General features: G+C 39.8%; 2 protein-coding genes across 4 annotated transcripts in view; one reads left to right on the top strand and one right to left on the bottom strand.

The window, feature by feature from the left end:
* WASHC4 (WASH complex subunit 4) overlaps positions 1 to 3,337 on the top strand; it is a 36,404-nt gene extending 33,067 nt beyond the window's left edge. For both annotated transcript variants that reach the window (XM_054386665.1, XM_054386666.1), the window contains 3 exons: positions 462 to 658; positions 1,625 to 1,724; positions 3,206 to 3,337. In XM_054386665.1, coding sequence (XP_054242640.1) covers positions 462 to 658; positions 1,625 to 1,724; positions 3,206 to 3,270 — 362 coding nt within the window. In that variant the 3' untranslated portion in view covers positions 3,271 to 3,337. The remainder of the gene's footprint in view (positions 1 to 461; positions 659 to 1,624; positions 1,725 to 3,205) is intronic.
* Positions 3,338 to 7,641: 4,304 nt separating this feature from the next.
* APPL2 (adaptor protein, phosphotyrosine interacting with PH domain and leucine zipper 2) overlaps positions 7,642 to 19,996 on the bottom strand; it is a 33,642-nt gene continuing 21,287 nt past the window's right edge. For both annotated transcript variants that reach the window (XM_054386518.1, XM_054386519.1), the window contains exons 9-21: positions 19,218 to 19,300; positions 15,327 to 15,485; positions 14,088 to 14,276; positions 13,743 to 13,785; positions 13,609 to 13,665; positions 13,405 to 13,493; positions 11,730 to 11,882; positions 11,558 to 11,610; positions 10,274 to 10,448; positions 9,576 to 9,612; positions 9,309 to 9,449; positions 8,586 to 8,633; positions 7,642 to 7,862 (exon numbers count right to left, since the gene is read on the bottom strand). In XM_054386518.1, coding sequence (XP_054242493.1) covers positions 7,737 to 7,862; positions 8,586 to 8,633; positions 9,309 to 9,449; positions 9,576 to 9,612; positions 10,274 to 10,448; positions 11,558 to 11,610; positions 11,730 to 11,882; positions 13,405 to 13,493; positions 13,609 to 13,665; positions 13,743 to 13,785; positions 14,088 to 14,276; positions 15,327 to 15,485; positions 19,218 to 19,300 — 1,353 coding nt within the window. In that variant the 3' untranslated portion in view covers positions 7,642 to 7,736. The remainder of the gene's footprint in view (positions 7,863 to 8,585; positions 8,634 to 9,308; positions 9,450 to 9,575; positions 9,613 to 10,273; positions 10,449 to 11,557; positions 11,611 to 11,729; positions 11,883 to 13,404; positions 13,494 to 13,608; positions 13,666 to 13,742; positions 13,786 to 14,087; positions 14,277 to 15,326; positions 15,486 to 19,217; positions 19,301 to 19,996) is intronic.

Below are 19,996 nucleotides of genomic sequence, written 5' to 3'. Positions count from 1 at the left end.
AGCCTTTGGGTAAGCCAACTTAAGAAAAGTTTTGTTTATATATAATTATAGATATAATTAAAAAAAGCAAGGAAGTTTAGTTCTGTAATTTAAATCTAAGTTGTCTTGGCTTCAGCACAGTGGATTGGAGGGCTGCTGTTGTGTTCAGAATCTCCTAAGCATGTTACAGCTGAGTGTAGGTTCAGACAGTTTTGTTGTTTGTTGGTGCTCTCCAATTTCTTTGAAAGCTCACGAATCTCATCAGATGAGAAGATATGCAAGTCTTTGGATAAGTTGTGAGATTTTTCAAAACTGAAGTTCTTTATTATGAATGTTTTCTGTTAGGCTTAATTGTAAATTAACAGCAATTTAGATTTTATTTGTGTGAGAGTTACCAGCTTAGGCTGATCCGTTAAAGACATCCACAAAATGTTTTCTGACTTGCATGTTGACACTGGTACATGGTTTGTTAATGCCTGTAGGTGTGGCTTACATTCTGAAGCTTTTGGATCAGTACCAGGAGTTTGATTCTCTTCACTGGTTCCAGTCTGTTAGAGAGAAGTATGTGAAGGAAATAAGAGCAGTAGCTAAGCAACAGAATGTGCAGTCCAGTAATCAAGATGAAAAACTACTGCAAACGATGAACCTTACCCACAAGCGACTGGAAGTTTGTTTACAGGTATAGCTTGGGTTATAGTTACCTGTTCCTTACTGAATTCTGCACTTACCCATCACAATCCAGGTATTTATTTCTGAGGGAGCTTATGAGAAGCAAAAGAGCATTGTCTGACAGCATCAATGCAAAATGAGTATAAAGACTTGGTGTGTGATCCAAAGCTGATATTGGTAAGTACTTGTAATATCTGAGTGAGGCAGGAACTTGACCTGGTTAATTGAAAGTTTTTGTCCCATGGGGTTTGAAATCTAGTGCAACTAAAACCTAAATGCTCTGATAGAAGATAGTAACTTGGCTGTTAATTCTGAGTTGCTAAGTTGAATGATGCACCAGCTGTCAAATAGAGGAAAAATGCATTTGAATTTTGAAGCACAGCAGGTCAGGTATCATAGGTGTAAATATACACTCTCTTGTTGTGTGCTCTCTCCCCCGGGCTTTTGATGTGAGGGGGCTCCAGGACAGATCTGTAGCTGACCATTTACAAAGAGTCCATAACTACGTACTGTAGAAGTACATCTGTTGTGGAAATGGATAAAGCCCTGTGTGTCCTCATGGCTCGCATGAGTGTGCACTCTTTGGTTCTCTGCTGTTAAAAAAGCCACATCACTGAGCCTTGTTCAGAAACTGCTCAAGCTTGTGGCCATTTAAATTACTGGCTCAAATTGTTTTTCTATGGGCAGGCTGCTGCAAATTCTCACTGCTGCTACAAACCTCGTTTGCAGCCCCAGTGGATTAGTGACAGATTTATTGCACTGATGCTGCTTTGCTTGAATCACTCATTAAAACTTTTGGATGGCATTTGCTGAGTAAAATGGATGCAGACAAAGTATGAATGGAGGAAGATTTTCAAAAACATTTAAGTGATTTAGATACTGAAATCTAGTTGCTACTGAAAATTTTCATTTTTATCTAGCTACAAACTCATTCTCATGATACACTAACACTCCTCTTCTGTATCTTTTCCCTTAGGAATTTGAACTCCTTTATTTCTCACTAAGTAGTGCAAGAATTTTTTTCAGAGCAGATAAAACTGCAGCAGAAGAAAGCCAGGAAAAGAAAGAAAAAGAAGGTGAGTGAATGTTATACATAGAATATTTTGGCTCCTGTGAGTGTGTGCTTTAGTAGGGAAGGTATATTTTTTCCCTCCCATAGCTGCTTTCTTGCTAGCAGGTTGATTTAGTATTCCAGAGATTTTATGGGGTCAAGGGTGAGGAGTCAAGAATCACTCACAGCAGAGGCCTTCTCTAGAATGGGTGAATTTCAGGATGGGCTTCTGGAGGGAAACAAAAACCAGTTGACCAGTCAACCAAACCAAACCCCTCCCCCCAACCTGAACAAACAAACAAACCCAACACCACAAAAAAACTCACCAAACTCAAAAAAAAACCTCTGGAACAGAGAGAATTGCATATTTACAATAGTAATAATAAATTCAGTAACTTCAGCATCATATTTACCTTCTCAATTATCAGTTTTGACAGTGAAAGCCTTTTCTGCACAGCCCTAGCTGGTGTGAAATAAATTGTTGTTTGGGTTTTTTTCACTTGTTGTTTACCAGCTGTTTTTCAGTGTAGGTAGGCAGATGCTGTAAGTGGCATGCAGCTATTTCTGATATGCTTTGGTCTACCATTGTGTTGTGTTCAAAGGGTAAAGGTCTTCATTTGTTATGTGGTCTCCTGACTAGGTGCCACAGGTATTTTTTGTGTTTTATATCCTTGCTTATGATGTCTGATGGCTGTCATGAATTTTGGAAGATTATTCTGGATATGGGAAAGTTATTTTCAAAGCAATGAGAATGCTCCCAAGGACTAAGATACAGAAGTGCAGATCAGTCACAAGTTACTTAAAAAGTCAGAGAGCAATATATTAAAAATGGAATCAGTAAATGATTTTCCAGTAGCAGTTCTGACAAACTGTGAGATTACAGTCACTGGAGTCAAGGATGAGTTTTCTTCTGCACTAGAAAACAAAGCAGTTCACAAAAAAAGGAGTCTTTTAGAATACATTTCATACTTGATCATGTTCAGTGAAGTTGCTCAAATAACAGCTCACCTCAAAACAAAAGAAGCAGCTACCAGCATCGTGGTGACTAAGAACAGACATGTTACCCTGGCATTATGAGCACAGCATTCTGTGGAACATAGTTCATTATAGTTTAAGTTAAATGTGCACTATTACGAGAGGTGCTTGGTTCCCTGAAAAATGTGCTTTGTGATGAGAAAAGTTTGAAATGCATACCAGGGTGAAAAGTTTGGGACATAGTGGTGTCTTTGCCTTATACCATGGTATTTGGACTTGGACGGTGCAAAATATGTGAACATGTGCATGTAACCTTTAGACAAGTTCTACTGATAGAAGAAACCTTGCACCCCAGGTAATGATTTCTTCACAGGGCCAGGACCCTTGGTGCTGCAAGGTCAGTGTGCATATGCTGACTACAGTATGCTGTATCAAGAGTATTATATCAGCTTAATATATGTGCTAAGCCTTTGTTTATATGGTCTTGAATAAAATGTTAAACATTATTCATGATTTATTGTTTTGTAGAAGAATCTGTTAAAGCAAGCAATGGAGACCTTTCCACCTCTGCACCTGCTGATCCTGTTGTGAAATGATGTGGTTGGTATGGGTGATGATTACTAACTCAAATAACTCATGGTCTTGTTGTTACCAGTAATGCCCTCTAGGGGTAAAAGTTCTAGATTTTATTTAATTGCTCTGTTAAACATAAGAGGAAATGTACAGTAGTGTACTAGCATCCAGTGAGGCTAGGTCTGTGTTTGTCTATGTTTCTTGTAGAAACTCCTATTTTTCAGGAGTTCACATTATTTACAGCACTTTCTTTAGACTGAAAATAATTATATAAAATGTTGACCTAATTATATAAAATCTTGAGATAGTTATTTTAAAGTACAGATGTGCAGATTAAAAAAGAAAAATTACTAATTTTTAGATGCATTCTTGCATCTCTAACATAGCATAAAAAAAATCCTTCATAGACCATTGGTCTTAGATTTCAACTGGTGCATTTCTTCATCAGAAAAAAAAACAACTGAACTAAGATATGTTGTGTATTCTGTTGTCCAAAAACTAATGGAGATGGTTTTTAAGCAGTCCCTTTGTATTTAATGCAGTCACAGATTACACTGCAGGTCTAACAGTGTATGTTGTGAGTGTATGCTAAAGCTGTTACATGCAATGGAAGTCCTGAGTAACATTTTATTCCAATATTTGCTCTGTGGGAACTTAGGGTTCTGTCAGGCATTTATTTTCTCTTGCTTTCCTCCCCCCCCATATCAGACAATGGGAAACTAAGGAAAGTTCACATAATAAATTACTTCTCATTTCATACCGAAGGTCTGATTTGCATCCACAGAAGTAAGGAAATCCAGAGCCAAGACAGAACCACAATCAGCTCTTCCTTTTATGACCAGACACTGTGTGTGATGGGTGTCTGTAACTACCAAGTGATCTTACAGTTCATGGATATGTTGTGCCTAATGGCAAGTTGCAGCCTCAATTCTGCATTTCTTAGCCTTTGTAGGTCTGTTGTACCATCTGTGTTGTTCATAGTCTTACATGCCTGGTTATTAACGATAATTGCACTGCAGGCTTCAGAAGCTGCTGAACACTGTGAGAACTCTGTATAAATGTAACATCTGTCAATGCCTGCAAGTAGAGGTTCTAGGTTGTGCAAGAGTTACTCAGATCCCTAGGTAGCTAGACTTAGCTTAAAAGTAAACACCACTTTCATTAAAAGATAGAGTTGTGTTTTAATCTGCGAGAATATAACACACTTCTGAGTCTTACTAATAAGAATAAACTACTCCAGTCCAGCTGAGAATTACCTTTGGGTTTTTTTCTGTCATTCCTAACCATAGTTTTAGACCATACTTGCTAGCTTCTTTCATCTCCTCTAATAGGAAAGGGCAGTATTTTAATGGTTCAGAGTATTGCACCCACCCTTGGGTCACTGGTTAAAACAGTTCTTGATGTACTCCTGATTTGCCCTTTCCTGCCAGTCACTTCAGTGTTCAGAAAGCTGGGACATGTTTTGTTGCAACTGGAAAGACCAGCCTGATTATTAAAGTCCTTTTGTTGGTTCTGAAAACATGGCATAGAAGCTTCATGGACTGTTTAAATCAGCTGGGCTCATTAAAGCTTTTAATTCCTTGTAACTGCAGAGTGCCCTAAAGAATGCTGCATTACTTGATTTATATTTTTTCTTTTTTTTGTAGCTTGTGTACACTTTTTGACCAAATTGTGCCCGCACTGAACCCTCTCAGCAGTACTGCTGGGATCAGCATTCTTGCTGCTGCTGCTGCTCATTTCCATGCTGTTGCAATTGCAGTGCACCTACTTCCATATTCGTATCTCATCTGAATTCACTTTAGCACTTGGCCACCCCAAGCCAAGAACTTCATCTCCTTCTTCCCCAGCACATAAGATGGTGTTTGCTTCCCCTGGGATGGAGGTGCTAGAGTAGCTGTGTGCAGTCAGGACATTGCCTGTGCTCTAACAAAATCTGCACTTGTATTTTCATCTTTTTTTTTTTTTTTTTTGAAGGACACTGAGATGGGCAATACTTTGCAGCTGAACATAAATTGAATTGTGCATTTTCCTAATGTGTGGTGGGTAACAAATTCATGTGGTTCTGGTAATGGAAGTTCCACAGGAAAGACATTAAGCCTATTTTTTTAGAACCCTGTTTAATCTGGGAGACCTGAATGTATGCTATATGTCACAAAAATATATACAGACACAAGTATGTACAGTGATAATAGAGCTATTCTTGCTAATACAGGATTGTAGTTTGTATTTCTTTCTTTCTTTTTGCCATGTAGCAGTCTATACACAGAGAAGCTTTCCTCATTTGAAGTGCAAGGTGGGTCTTGGATGTGGTGTCACATATCCCTCTGTGTCAGAGTTGCATCAAATCCCTTTTTACTCCCACAAGGAACTGGAAGGGGTGCAGACTGCTTGCTGTGGTGCTACTACTGTTTTTATTGCTTTTGCCTTCCTATTCTGATTATAGGAACAAAATGGATCCTAATGAGTTGTTTGGAGACAATGGAGCTAAAACAAAACCCCTAACTAAACCAAATGTGCTGACTCAAAATTCCTAGAGCTAAGAAAAAGGAAAGCAAGGATGAGGACTTTGGGGCAGGGACATGAGATCTCTAGGGACTTTTCCTTCAAAAACAGGGGTAGAACAGGCTCCAGGCCAGTCTTTTTCCCAGCCCTACCTCCTTGCAGCATGCTGGTTAGAGGGAGCAGAACACAGCTGATGCCCAACTCAGAGGCTTTGACTGGTGACAAGTGATGCCCCTAGCAGCACCCAAACGGTCTGTGGTTCACTGGGAAGTGAAGTAAACTGCTGGTGCTGAAGGGTAGATTCTGGAGGTCCTAATGTGGTTTGTAATCAGAATTAAATTTGAGTTTTCATCTGGTGTCCAACAACAGCTGTTTTCAGCTTCTCAGGTACAAAGGACCAAATGTAATGCTTATGTTTCCTTAACTCATTGTACAAAAGGGTATTTTGTTACCTCGGTCTCTGGTTTGTGAGTGGAGAACATTCTGTACATAAAACTGTGTTAATAAATGCAATTTTAAGAACCTCATTCTTAGCGTCTTCAATAACATCAGGTCAGCAGATGTCAGTTTTTTAATGAGACAATTTCAGCTTTTATTTACAAAGAAGGCCTTGTGTCAGTTACTAACAGTTTTCTTCCATGGTTCTTTTAAACGTACAGCTGCCAGCTAAAATGTACTTATTCCATGTCAAACACTTGCACACTGGGATCTTCCAGCTGCTCTAGCAGATTCTGCTTACAGAATATCTAGATTCCTAGTTAAGTGACTGAGAAAAGTTTAAAATAAGCTTGAGGAATTTCAGCCATTTGTTCCAGTTACCTTATCTTGATTAATACAAACAACTGTCACAATTATACCACTCCACTCCCCCGCCCCCAACACTGTTTATTTCTGTTTGTTCTTGCAAAGTACATTTCCTCATGTTTCCAGGTTAAACTGGATTGGGGGGGGAGGAAATCTGAACTTATTAGCCAAATATATGCAATGTCCAGTTTCAGGAAGGTACTGTGAGACTAGTCAATAATTGTAGACTTAAAATCTAGCATTTTATTGCTCAGGTTCTTAAAACTAAAGACTGCTGGTAGACTCAGCTGCTGCATGTCACTGAAGTTAAAAATACAAAGAATTCTCAATATAAAAGTCCTTATTTGTCCTACAGTTATCATCTCTGGCAACTTAACTTGTAAGAAGTCTAACCCCAGGAGAACTGCACACAGCTAACATGCCACATTTGACTACTTCTGATGTTTGCATGTCAGTGGTATTTAGACTAATAAATCAAGGAGGTACATTATGTCCATTATTTAATTACAGGACCTGTGAGTGTGGTCCCCACAAAGGTAAGAGTAGGCACTTGACTTTGTTTTCTAAGCTTATTCTAGATGCAATATAAAAATAGATTATATTAATAGGAAAAATCTAGTGTTTACCAAATTGTTCTGTAAATAGGCTAGCACAAAAGAGAAATCTTGTTACGCTTAAACTAGACTAAAAATAACTTCATCTGAAAACAAAGTAAATAGTGCATTTTTAACCTTCATTCAGATGCACATAATCATGCAAAGTATGAAAATTGACTATGGTAGGAAATCTGAGGCCTGGTATTTGTTAAAGGAGCTGACAGATTACAGTTTGCACTAATTTCAGTGGAACTGTAGGCTGTTCACCATGTAAATCTGAAGAAATGACATTAACCCTTTGTGGCAGCTGTGCTGTCCAAGCTACCTCTTAGCAAGGAGCTAGGCCCTGAAACATTCCCAAAGATTGTCATCTTCCCAGACACACCAATATCCTAACATTCACAAATGCAGAAAGCCTTGGAAGCCAAGTCCCACTGTTGTTCCGTTGTAAATCGAGGAAACGCCACTGCAAGGTCAGCTCGTGCCCTCTGGCAGACTGAGAATCTGGCCTCCTGTGTGTGCAGGTGACAGAAAACCAGACATCTTTGCAAAATGATGCCCTCCTGCTCCTGCACAGTCTGCAGGTTTTATGCTTCTGACTCCTCCCCTTCGTGTATGGTTCCATCCTCTTCCAACTGATCGTTCAGCAGCACGAACTTTCCATCATTTGTGAATGGCACAGACTTCATTAGCTGGGCCAATGCTTCTGGGTCCTGGAGAAAACCACAAGAGTTCAGCAGGCTGCAGCAATCGGTGAGGAGCACAACAGCTTTCCCAGTGCTTCTGGTTAATGTTTTGCCCTTTTTTTTTTTTTTTTTTTTTTAATAACACCTCGAAGTCTAACTGTCTGAATCCCTTTTGGTTCAGTAGAACTGCCCCTTGCATATATAAGACAAACAATAGTCATTCATTTTGAGCCTTTATTTTTGCCGTTCTGATCTGGCAGTGATAGAAGTGCTGAAAATAAGGAGAAAACCAACTCTAAATGATACCTGTGCTAGCTCTAAATGATGCCTGTGACTAAAAGCTCATTTCCCCAGCTTGCTCTGAAATCATAGCAGCAAAAATTTGTAGCAACTAATAACATTAGTGTCACATCTTTATCTATACAAAATTTACCTACAAGAAGCTAGGTAACTTACCTGGACCTCATCCCACAGAGTTTGAGGAGTTTTGAAAACTTTGTTCACAGCTCCATTTCAAACATGAACAACTGGATTTGTCTAGTTCTGCCTTTGATTTAGGGTGGCAAATCTTACCTTGAATCAGGCTAACTGCAAAGTCAAACTGAGTTTATTTTTGCACGAACTACCCAGAGCCTATCTGCAAAACTTTCTCATTAAGAGGAACATTCCCGGTTTTTTTCCACACACACCAACTATACTTGGACAGTGTAACCCAAAGCAGAATAAACATGGGGAAAGAAACAAACTTACCTTCTGTGCCTCAAGGATTTCCTTTCCCAAGCTAATGGCATAGCAAATCTATAAATAAATAAATAAATAAGTTTGTTCAGGTTTGATTTGTTTGGGTTTTTTTTTGTTGTTGTTACTCAACTGAGACTAAGACACAGAAGTGTCATTGCAAACTTGGTCTAAAAGCAGAAATGGAATATAAAAATTCACTGTGCTAACTGCATAGAAGTATCTTAGGGTCTGCTTCAAAGCTGCCTTTGGCTGGCACATCTTTGTACTCAGCTCAGTTTTATTCACTAAAATTTACTTTTCCAATGCATGTGAAGAGTGTTACTGTTTTATTACTACAAAAATTCTTCAGCACATTCCTAACAGTCTGTTGTTATCAGATGCAGCAAGCAGCCAGTGGTGCTGTGTGGCTGTCTTGTCTTTGAAAGCTTTACAGCTGTGTCTGCCTCAGGCAGATGATGTTCACTGTTGTTAGTGCTGGTGCTCAGCCCATGCTTTTCTTAATGCTGGTGTTAGTAGTGCAGCCTTTCCTCCCTGCTGCACATGCCACTGCTGCATTATCTATGAGTTTGCTCCTTTTCAAACACAAAACTCAAAGGCTTACAAGTTAAGGCATGTTTTCTTGGCAAGAAATTGAGCTGCCCTTGCTTCTATCACACTGTTTCTCAGATGTGTAAGCTGAGAAGCCTACAGTCTGTTTTCTAAACAAAGTCTGTTATTAGATGTTGTGCAAACCTTTTCCCCTTCTGTGTTGCTCTCAAACACATAGGCACTCATGGAGTCTTCTCCTGGGGTCTCTCTGAGATGGACCACAAAGCCAATCAGTCGCCTGTTCTCCTGATGAGCAGCAAACTGTGTCACAGTGGCAAGTTCAAACTGGAGAAGAATAGCAACAGATTTATTTTTTTAATCATTTGTTTAGCTTGGTCAAGAGCTTAAGTTCCTGTGACTGAGTATTCAATGCTGTGGTAGAAAACCAAATTCAAACCGGAAATTACTTACACTTGTTCGTATGACTTGGGTTTGAGGATCTATTAACCTGCATAGGAAAGAACAAAAAGTAAATGATTTTAAAGTGATTCTTAGCAATTTCAAGGTGCTTTGTAAGAGTAAGGTGACCACCACATCAATTTTGCAGACAAGGAAATATGCACAGAATCAAATGCTCTGTGATTTCAAGTTGGTGAATGGCAAAGTTCAACTCTAGACCCTGACTCTCAGAGGCTTGACACATAGAGGTCATAGCATTGTTCTGACTCACAGATTGCTGAGCATCCTGAGTGTATGGGCTCGTGTGTGGATGCAAAAGCCCTCCTGCTAAAGGGGATGTCTGGTATTGACACAGTCTGGAGTGTCAGTGCTGACAGCCGGACAGCGATGGCTCTCTTGCTGTTACTACATGTAAGGAATGAGAATCTCCCACAGCATTTTTTTGCATCTTTTCCTGTATCTTTGTGGGGCCTTATACCCCCAATTGCATCCCCTAAATTTTGGTAGGATGTTCTTACAACTTAGGAAGGTAAGAGGATTATAGATACTACGGATTAAGAAAAGAGACATTTTGACAAACTCGAGTGAATCTCAGGATCTCGCTCCTTCAAAGGGCATAATTCTTGGAAAGACCAACCTAGAAAATACTTTACTACTCCTAAGTTGTATGAAGAGAACCGAATGTTGGCAAGTAGAAGGTTTTACAGTACCTCAAGTTCTTGCTGGTGACCATGAGATGAGATTCAGTCATACGGAATATGTTGTGAATGGCACGAGCAGCTAACACTTGTCTCATAGCTTCGTAAATCACCTCGCTTGTGTCATCAGTCTGAACAGCCATAGATCCTAAAAACCGAACTATGAACATCTGCTGCAAGAGCGAATCTGGAAGAGAAAAGTTGGGACTTCCTTCACTGTTGCTAATTCAATTTTCTATCAGCTGAGGCTATCAGTGAAATTATTTTTTTTTTCATTCTGGTGGTGACTTTTTGCTATGAGCCTGGCAGTGCTCCGACCTGCTTTTAACCAGACCTTGAACTGGCAATGAGTAGGAAAAAATAAAAACAGTAAAAAAAACCCTGAAAATCTCATGGTGACTTGGAGTAAGTGTACTTACTCCAAGTTAAAAGTGTTAACTGGTCCTTTATGGCTTATTTGATTAGCTAGTAAAATTCCTTTGCCTATCAGGTACACAAACTGTGATAAGTTTGTGGTTGGGCACAAGCCTTGGCTTTCTTTTATGTCCTCCTGACCTTCCATGCAGCTGCTTGCAGTGAGGTTTTTTAATGCAATCCTTCTTTGCTCACTGACTGTCACCGTAAGACTCCTATTTACAGCTAAGTAGCCATTAGGTGACAAAGCCATCACTTGATCAGGCTCCCTTTAATCGATGGTAAGCAAGGTAAAGTAGGATGACTCCTGCTCACTGTGACTGTTCAAAGGCCACAACAGCTATGTCTACATTGCACAAAACACCACAAAGGCTGAAGCATCACCTTGAGCTGAGCTCCACAGGTCCACCTGTGCAGTGAGACGAAGGGTGGTCACCTAAGCACTGTATTCTCTTCTGCATGCTGCAGTGGAGCAATGCACTGCTACTGACAGTGCTGAAAGAGACACTTGGCTGCTGCTAGGTATATTCTGGGCCTCTTACGAGATTTAGATTGTGGATTTCAGAGTACATGTGGGTAAAACAATGACTACTGAAGCAGCCTCAGACTTGAGCAGAATTATCTTACAGTCCGGTCAAAACATTTCTAAAGAAGTTAACAGCTACTTCAATAAAAAAAAAGAAGAAGAATGACAGACGAGTAAGAAGCAAACCAAATCTTTTTGCATTTGAACACTTGAAATAAACCTAATCTGCAATACAGCTTGGATTGTCAAGGAAAAAGTTTGTTTTCACAGATAAAAGATTGGCTTCTGAAAGCTAACTGACAGCTGAATTAGGTCTAATATCATGACTAATTCTTCTGGAAAAATGAAGCACTGACCTTCCTCCTCATCTTTGCTGCTGTCTTCAGTTTCCCCAAATGGGTTTGCACGCCTACAAAATAAGAATAAAAATGCTAACTGCAGATTCTGGTCACCACACACACATGCTGCAATACCTAACTTTCTGAAATCATTCTGTTAAAATGACTGATCATTCCCCTCTGGCCATACCTGCCACCTCTGTTCTGGTCCAGGAATTCTGTGGCAGGCAGTACAATGTCAAATTGAATCGGTGTTCCAGGAGCAATGAGTTGTGTAAAGTCCTGAATGCTGGCTGATTCAGTAGGAATTATTTTGTTATTTTCCATATTCTTTACATTCTGGCTAAAGTGAAAACGGAGGGGAAAAGAAAAAGTAATGATATTACTTAGTATGCATACACATAAATATTTCCCTATTTACCTGTTACTAAGGACGTTAAGAAAATCTGATTTATTTTTTCCTAAAAAAATTTTAGATACAAAGAAGTAAATGCTGCTATATTAAACTTGACTGTAGAGCACCTGAGTGGGGGCTGACTTTCAGCACTAGGTCACTGTTTGCCTCCCTGCCCTCTAGTGACCATATATACCACTGCATTACCAGTTCCAACAGCAGAGACAGGGAACAGGGGCAATCCTGAGATCTTTTTAAGACTTTAGTTGGCCACAGTTTGTTATAGTGTGACAGTCAAGGAGCGTTATGCACTGGGTCCTATTTCTTCCTGCACCTTTTCTCAGAGAGGAGGAAACACTAGGTTTCCATCACTACCTTGGGCTGTGGGATAACTGCCCAGCTTACCATGGGACAGGAAGGCACTAGGTTCACCAGCAGCACTGTTCTAGTTCTAGAAAGTTTTCTGGTTGCATGCAGATGTAAAAGTGACTTGGGAGATTAGCTGTCAATTCATAGCTCTTTCCTTTGGCAACACTTTTCTATTTATAAATCTGTATAGCAAAGTGAAGCAGTTGTACTGTGAATAGAACTAGAAAGAAAGTGACCTGCATTCCCCATGGCTACAGGGAATCTTTGGAATCTGTAAGCAATCGTAATTAAAGAGAATCATGTATCATAGTAAAAGCACTAGCCTGAGAGGCAGAAGGTCTGGGAAAGGTTTGAATTTCTAGAAGTAAATATCTGAGTAAGAATTTACAATTTTCTGACAAAACTTGCAGAGAAGTCTCCTTATGTTGAAGTCGGTGTGACACAAATTTGCCCTATTTTATTTATCACACTGGTTCTTAAAGGAGGATTTCAGTCCAGCACTAGGTTTGAAAGCCAATTCTGATGATGAAGTCTGAAGAATTCCCACTGAGTAAGGTGCCAGGATCACATGGACACAAAGAAATGATACCTAAATATGTTTTGCATATAAGCATATCCTAGAGCCTTGTTAACATTTTTGGAAGGAGAGGAGCTTTACTGATTGACCTGAATGAGCACAAGAGAACAGTACAAATTTTCTGACAGCTGCATGAGGAATATTCCTGTGGCAGACTGACATGAACTACTTGAGGTAATTTGCAAGAATATAGCTCCTTCAGTGTATACTGAGGATTCTGCTGCACTCCTGACATTACAAATCACTCCCTACAATAAATCACTGTTTGTTTCTGAAGGAACAGCAAAACCCTAATGGCAACCACAAGGACCTTTAAAGCTGTGGTGTGGAGCAATAAGCACTACCCTCAGCACTTGGCATCTCTTACAGCTTTTAGTATAAAACATCAGAAGTAGAGGAGTTTGCTGGAGCACACCAGCTTGTAAAGCCAGGGCCTGGACAAGGCTCTCTCCTGGGTGACTGTTGCCCTGTAAAAAGAGCATGACTGAGTACAGTCTCTCCAGTCTGTGCAAGTGAGAATGTTACCTGGGTTGGTGAACTTCATGTTTTTTCCCAAGACTGGTAATGGGAGTAACTGCTTGTAGGGCTGTCTGATTTAGCTTGATTGCAGCTGCCTAGGAAAACAAGAGAGAGCAGCTCTTCTACACAAGTACTTTTACATTGCCTTGTAAAGAACAATGGGAAAATAGGTTGGAAGGAACAGACTGAAAGGTGGAAATAAACTCTCACCTCTGGATTGTCAGTGAGATATATCTGTCTGGAGATGTTGTTGATGGCACATATCCACTGGAAGGGAAAAATGAAACTGAAGTCTTCAAGCTCACTTGTATACAAGAACAACAATGTTAAGAAAATATTTTTACCTCCTCATATTCTTTCTTGCTTTCTGCTTGAAGGGTTATACCCCTAAAACATAAACAAAGTCTATCAGTGCAAACAGTGGACACCAGGACTGCTTGACTCCAGGTCAACTTTGTGTCTATTAACTATCATAGGAATAAAAATCATGAATAAGCTGCAGCTGAAGGATGCTGCATGTGCTGTTCAGGCAGTTGTGGGGGAGGATGGGAAGGAACATGCTTTTAATTTGGAAACACCCTTCTGGAAACCCAAAGAGGCTTAACTGTTATAGCAAACATGTTTTACATGAAACAGCATCTGAAAGAGTAGGTGTGACTGGCTGTTCTCAAATAAAACCTGTCTCATACGCTTTGCCTGTAGGAGTAGTGATCTGAAAGCAGTATCTTCTGTCTTCACAGTCTACAGCCATAACAGAGCAATTGTCCAGGTCCTGAATCAATCCTCCAGCTACTGCTCCCCTTGGCTGACACATCAAGTTGCCACCTTGAGTGAAGAAATACAGTCTTTCCCAAGTTGTTGTCACCAGACCAGTTTTACTAAAGAGAAGATGCAGTGATAAAGACTCATTACTATTTAGAAATGACTCAAAACATGTAGTATGAAACTGCAAATATCTCCTGGTGTTAATCTGAACTTTACATTCAACTCTGGAATTTTTTTTATGAGTCTCTGGTAAAAAGTAAAAGCAGCATCTATTCCTAGCAGAGATTAATCCTTAATGAAAGATGAAGAATTAACCTAATTCCAACCATCTCAAGTTAATAACATTCCATGCTGTATCTCCTAGTTAAGAAATAAAAGAATTATTTGTATTAACTGACATGAAATACCATTAAGATGGATTAAAAAACCATAAGCAACATAAGCAATTTCAGCACAAAGAATCACCATTAAAAAAAATATATCATCTGCAAGTAGTATCTCAGAGTCCATCTTCCCCAAGCTATGAAGTCCTATTATATTGTAATCCAGCTCTTAGAATGCTACAAGAAATTAATAAATGTCTACTCACACACATAAAAAGACTAGTCAAATGGATATAAATTGGTATTTCACCACCAATACACATAGCTCCTGCAGAAGCTGATGGAAGGCTTTATTTGGAAAATCTGCAGAGGAAGTTCTACTTGTGGTATACAAAGTTCTGCACTTGCATTGTCCATAAAGCTTTTATTAATGCAAAGGACCTAGGTCATTTAAGGAAAACCATGTACTAACTATCAAATATAGCTGTTTCTTTTTGTAAACACTGCATCTCCATTAGCCCTAAGAACTGGGAACAATCTGAACTCAGCCTCAGCAAGTTCTAATTTTTCAGCCACTTGAGTACAGGAAATCATCCCTGTAGGTGAATTTAAACTTCTGTTTTGAGGACAACAGCCTCAAATGCCTCTAATTCAGTTTAAGCTTCAAAACACTTCTCCAAAGATGACAGATTCTTAGGAGCTGATGAGTACAGCTACCCCAGTGATTCAGGAGTCTCAAACATTATTACCTGAGGAGTCTTTCTGGCTTAAAATTAAAAAGTAATAAATAATATACCAAACAGTCAGCAACTTAAACTAGTTGGTAGCAAAACTTCTTACTTTCTAAGATTAAGATAGCCAGCCTTCTGGATGAGATTTCTATTGATAGCAGGTGAAGTTACATCAGAATCTGGGGTGTAAACAGATTCATTAACTGCAGTTAAGTCCTGTTGGGATATCCTCATTTTTTCAGCTTCAGTGTCCAGCTCTCCCTGTATGCTGAAAAAAGCCCAACAGAACAAGAAACCCAAAGCATTCATTAGTCACTTTATAGCAGGATACAGCTAACATCTGTAAGCCAAAACAAAGTTGAAATTACATTGGAGAGTAGTTTCATTTGACTGCAGCAAGACCTTCCACACAGTTTACCATGTTATCCTTACAGCCAAATTGGTGAAATATAAACTAGAGAAGCTGACTACAAGATGAGTAGAAAACATTGCTGGACTACTGAGCTCAAAGGGTTATAACCAATGAGACAAAGCCCAGCTGGTATCTAGCTATTACTGGTCTTCCTCATGGGTCAAACTCAGGTCTACAGTCTAACAAAATCTGAACAACCCATGGGAGCAGATGACACCAGATTGGGAAGACTGCTTGACAGATATGGCAGAGTGGGGGGGGCTGCTGTTGGGAGTGACCTTGCCAAGCTGCAGAAATGGGGAGACACAAACTCATGAATTTCAGCAAAACCAAGTATGAAGTCCTGCCTGGGATGGAATATCCCCATGCAAATAGAAAGGATAGGAGGCATCTAGACAGAAAGCAAGTTTCAGTAAGGGGCCTGGGCTCCTAGAGGACAAGTTGAACGTAAGCCAGCACCATGACTTTGTGGCAAAAAAAGGACAATCACATCCCGGGTGGCATGAACTGGTGGTATAACCAGACGGCTAAAGGACGTGAGTATTCCTGCCTGTTCAGCACTTGTTAGACTCCAACGGGAGTCCTGCATCTACTTTGGTACCCCAGCATATGGAAGACAGAAACAAAGTCAAATGAAGAGCCACCAAGACAGCTATGGGGCCAGGACATGTGACTTGAGAAGAAGTTATGAGAATTGTTTTTCAGCCTCATGAAACAAAGGCTAGGGAGGAGACTCTTACTGATAGCTTAACTACCTGATAGGAGGGGATACAGCAGATGTAGCTACACCCTTCCTGGAGGTGCAAAGCAACAGGATGAGAGACAGTGGACACAAGCTGTAACCAGATACTAATTGTGCCACATGTGAGAAAGAAGCAGATGGAGAGATGCTCAAAATTTGACTGGACACAGCACTGAGCACTCTGCTCTAACTGACCCTGCTTGCAGCAGGAAAGTGGACTAGTTGATCCTGGACTAGGTGACCTCTTGAGGTCAGTACTTTGACTTTCAGAGAAACAATACTAGCAAATATTTGATTTCTTTCTTAACTTTTCCAAACTGGAGGAGTTATTAACTGTATTCAGGCTACTAGAAAACTCCAGGGGTGAGAACATAAGAATACTTGTCGCTGCATACCTCAGAAAGTCATTAATAACTGCCCCTGTGCAATAAGCAGTTTTCTTCCTACTTCCTGCCCAAGTGGCTAAACCTTTTGAAGAAGACGAGCACATAATGCAGGTGTACAGAACAGGACCAGAGATCCAAGTAGTTCACTATCCTGACAGGTGCAAACAGCCTGTGGAAAAGTTCAAGGCAAGTATGTAAGACTCTTACCCTGTTTTCCTCCCCAGTCTTCTGTAGAAGTTGGTGAGATCCCGTAACTGTTGAAGTAATCTGACACTGCTACATTTAAGTCAGCACTTAGCCCCGCCTGGCTGACCAGATGAAGAGTCACTCTTGCATCATGGTGGTTAGACTGTTTCACCTTAGCTTGTTTCCAGTTTTTCCACATCTTTAGGCTAAAGATGAAACTTCCTAAACTCCCACAGCACCTCCAAAATGAGACCAGCTGTGTGCATCTTACCATGTAGCCAAGTCACATGATACGCTGAGTTACAAATACTGAGTAAAATCATCAGATCTGAAGCAGACAATATTTTGCAAGCCAGTGCTTTTCAACACTATCAGTAAATGCCAGAGTAAGAATTATTTAAATTCCATTTTGCAATGAAATGGAACAGTGATGTCAGTTTTTATAGAAGTGCTATTTCAATGAAACTTTCAATCAGTCATTTTTGTTGCACCACAAATTGCTTCTGACAAAACTGCCCTGGAATCCTCATGGTTCCTGAGACTGGACTTCTCTTCCTAAGGTGTATGTCTCCTATCTCCACGGTAGAAAGGAGAAATAAGCTAACAGCTGTGAAGTTAGATGCATTTATGACAATTAGACCAACTGGTTACTGAGTGTTTTTACACTGTTAGCAATATTCACTGTATAAATGAAAACACTTATAAATGTGAAGACTCAGGTTGGTAATCAATCAGCTTCAATAGATGCAAGACTGTAACACTGCTGAGAGTCTGCAGCTGCACAATGGGTCTGATCAGCTTGGTGTTCCAAGAAAACAAATCTGACAAATAAAAAGCTTTTAGCTTGACCAGCAAGCAAATCTGACTCACTGAGGCCTTGTGATCCCCAGCACTAAGGAAGGAAAGAAGTGGGCAGCGGAGTTTTTTGGGGCTGTGTAATCTTTTTTTGTGTCAGTAATTCTAGGCTGCACAGCTTCATTCAGAATTTTGCCAGCTTCTCTTTAGATAGTTTTTTTTTTTCTTTTCCCCAAAGATGTCACACTCCTGTACCAGTAACATTTGAGTTGCATTTTGAAGCTTCACTGTGTGACAGACTGAAAAAACAGACTCAAGCAGAACAACTGAGCAGGCTATTTTTTGCTTCCATTTACTACTCTGTACTACCCAGAATTCAAATCCAGCAGACTGTGGGAAACAAGGGCTTATTCTACAGTGAGGATCCAGTGGCAGGATCCTCACTGTGCCTGTAAGACACAAGCAAGATGTTTTAACCTTACTAAAATAAAGGGAACTATTTGAAGGGAGTTTAAAATCTGTCCTCCAGTCTGTACAAACGTTGTGTAGACTGTAGAGGGATTTATTTCAGAACCAAGTCTGAAAAGATATATAAGTAGAAAGGTACAGGAAGTGAAAAAATCTACTACAAAGGGCAATCACTTCTGAGGTTGTTCTCAAATTAACAAGTATGTATTATTTAAAATGCCACCAGAGTCAGAATAAATAAGGATTTGGCTGCAGTCCATTTTGAAAGGTATGAAGCAATAAGGTGAAGGACTCAGTCTAGTGTTTCAGCTGATTTAAAATATATGATTATTTTTTTCTCTAGTATGATTACAATTTAATTGTATTGTAAAGTTAACATCTGCAGGGACTTATAAAATGTCAATCATCACTGCAAATAGGGGATGGATGGGGGAGGGTATAAGAAAAACTTCACACAAAATCAGGGGCAGTTCATTGAAATACAGACTTAGCTGAAAGAAGATTGAACTCAACTGATACAGCCTGGATTGGATGCAATGAAAATGTTCTCTGAGATGTTTGTTTGCCTTGGGTAGCTACATCAGCAGACAGTATAGGCACTAAATCCTTATTTGAGAAGTTAATGCATTATTCCTATTGTTACAGAAGACCCACCAAATACAAAAACCTCTAATTCAGAATGCATTTAACTTGCTTCATGGTGAAATTCCCAGCTTCTGTTTCCATGAAGACAGAGGGAAATAAGAAAGCATGTGAACACTTTACAGTACACAGCTCCTGACTATACTGTAAAAATAGTCTCTGCAGTGCACTGGCAGCCTTTTCCTTTACATGTACAAACAACTCCATTCCACCTGCTGCTTTCACAATGTATGCCCAACAATGCAATGCAAGCATGGAAGGAATCTCTTCAGAAAGAAATAAGGGACTGTATTATGTGCTGAAGGTTAGAGTGCTACTGCTGAGAATTCAGTGGAATGACATTAAAAAAAAAAAAAAGTATTGCATTACCTTTGAACCATGTCTGAAACAGATGATAAAAAGCTGTCCATTCTTTTGGAAAACATCTCTGCTCCTTTCTTAAAAAAATTGATCTGAAAAATACAAAAATAAAAATAAAAAATCAGACGATGGAAGTCATCTTGGTTCTGGAAGACAAATAATAGATTGCTAACAGCAATCCCACGATGCTTTGGGCTAACAATCAAATACACAATTAAAACAGCTGTGTTGCCTTTCTCTGCATTCCTCACTTTCACAGCTTTCCACAATTTCATGAACTCTTTTACATGTACACAGACTATTTGCTGCTGACAGGTGTGCTTCTAATGAACTTACTAAATGACTGAAATAAGGGAACAGGTAGCCTCTCCCATATTATTACTGTACAGAATTTGGTCTAATGGTGTTACAAGCCACCGCATGCAATGTCATCGTGTCAAAAGGAAGGGGACATAAATTGGCCATTAAATTTAGCAGTCCTCCAACCAGGAAACATTTAAACTGCTACAGCATGATCAGTCAGGAAAGTGGTGAAGTGTAGCAGAGCTAGCTAGGTTGTAGCCATTAAAGATTTTCCTTGGATTTTGTTCTACTGAAAGAGCTAAAAAGAGCTACTAAGGCCAAAGTTCACATTTTGTGACAGAAGATGAATTCACTTAGCCAGTATGGCTCAGCAGGCATGCAACAGCAGCAAAGCACTCCCCATAGACTTGGCCTCATTATCTGCTGTGGGGCACAGAGCCATCACTTAGATCTCCTGAGGAATGTGTGAGGCATGGACATGGCTA

Source organism: Indicator indicator, chromosome 14 (genome assembly GCF_027791375.1).
Source record: "Indicator indicator isolate 239-I01 chromosome 14, UM_Iind_1.1, whole genome shotgun sequence".
In the NCBI taxonomy this organism is placed as follows: Eukaryota; Metazoa; Chordata; class Aves; order Piciformes; family Indicatoridae; genus Indicator; species Indicator indicator.
Note: the sequence above shows the minus strand (reverse complement) of the source record. Positions and strands in the feature narration are given on the sequence as shown.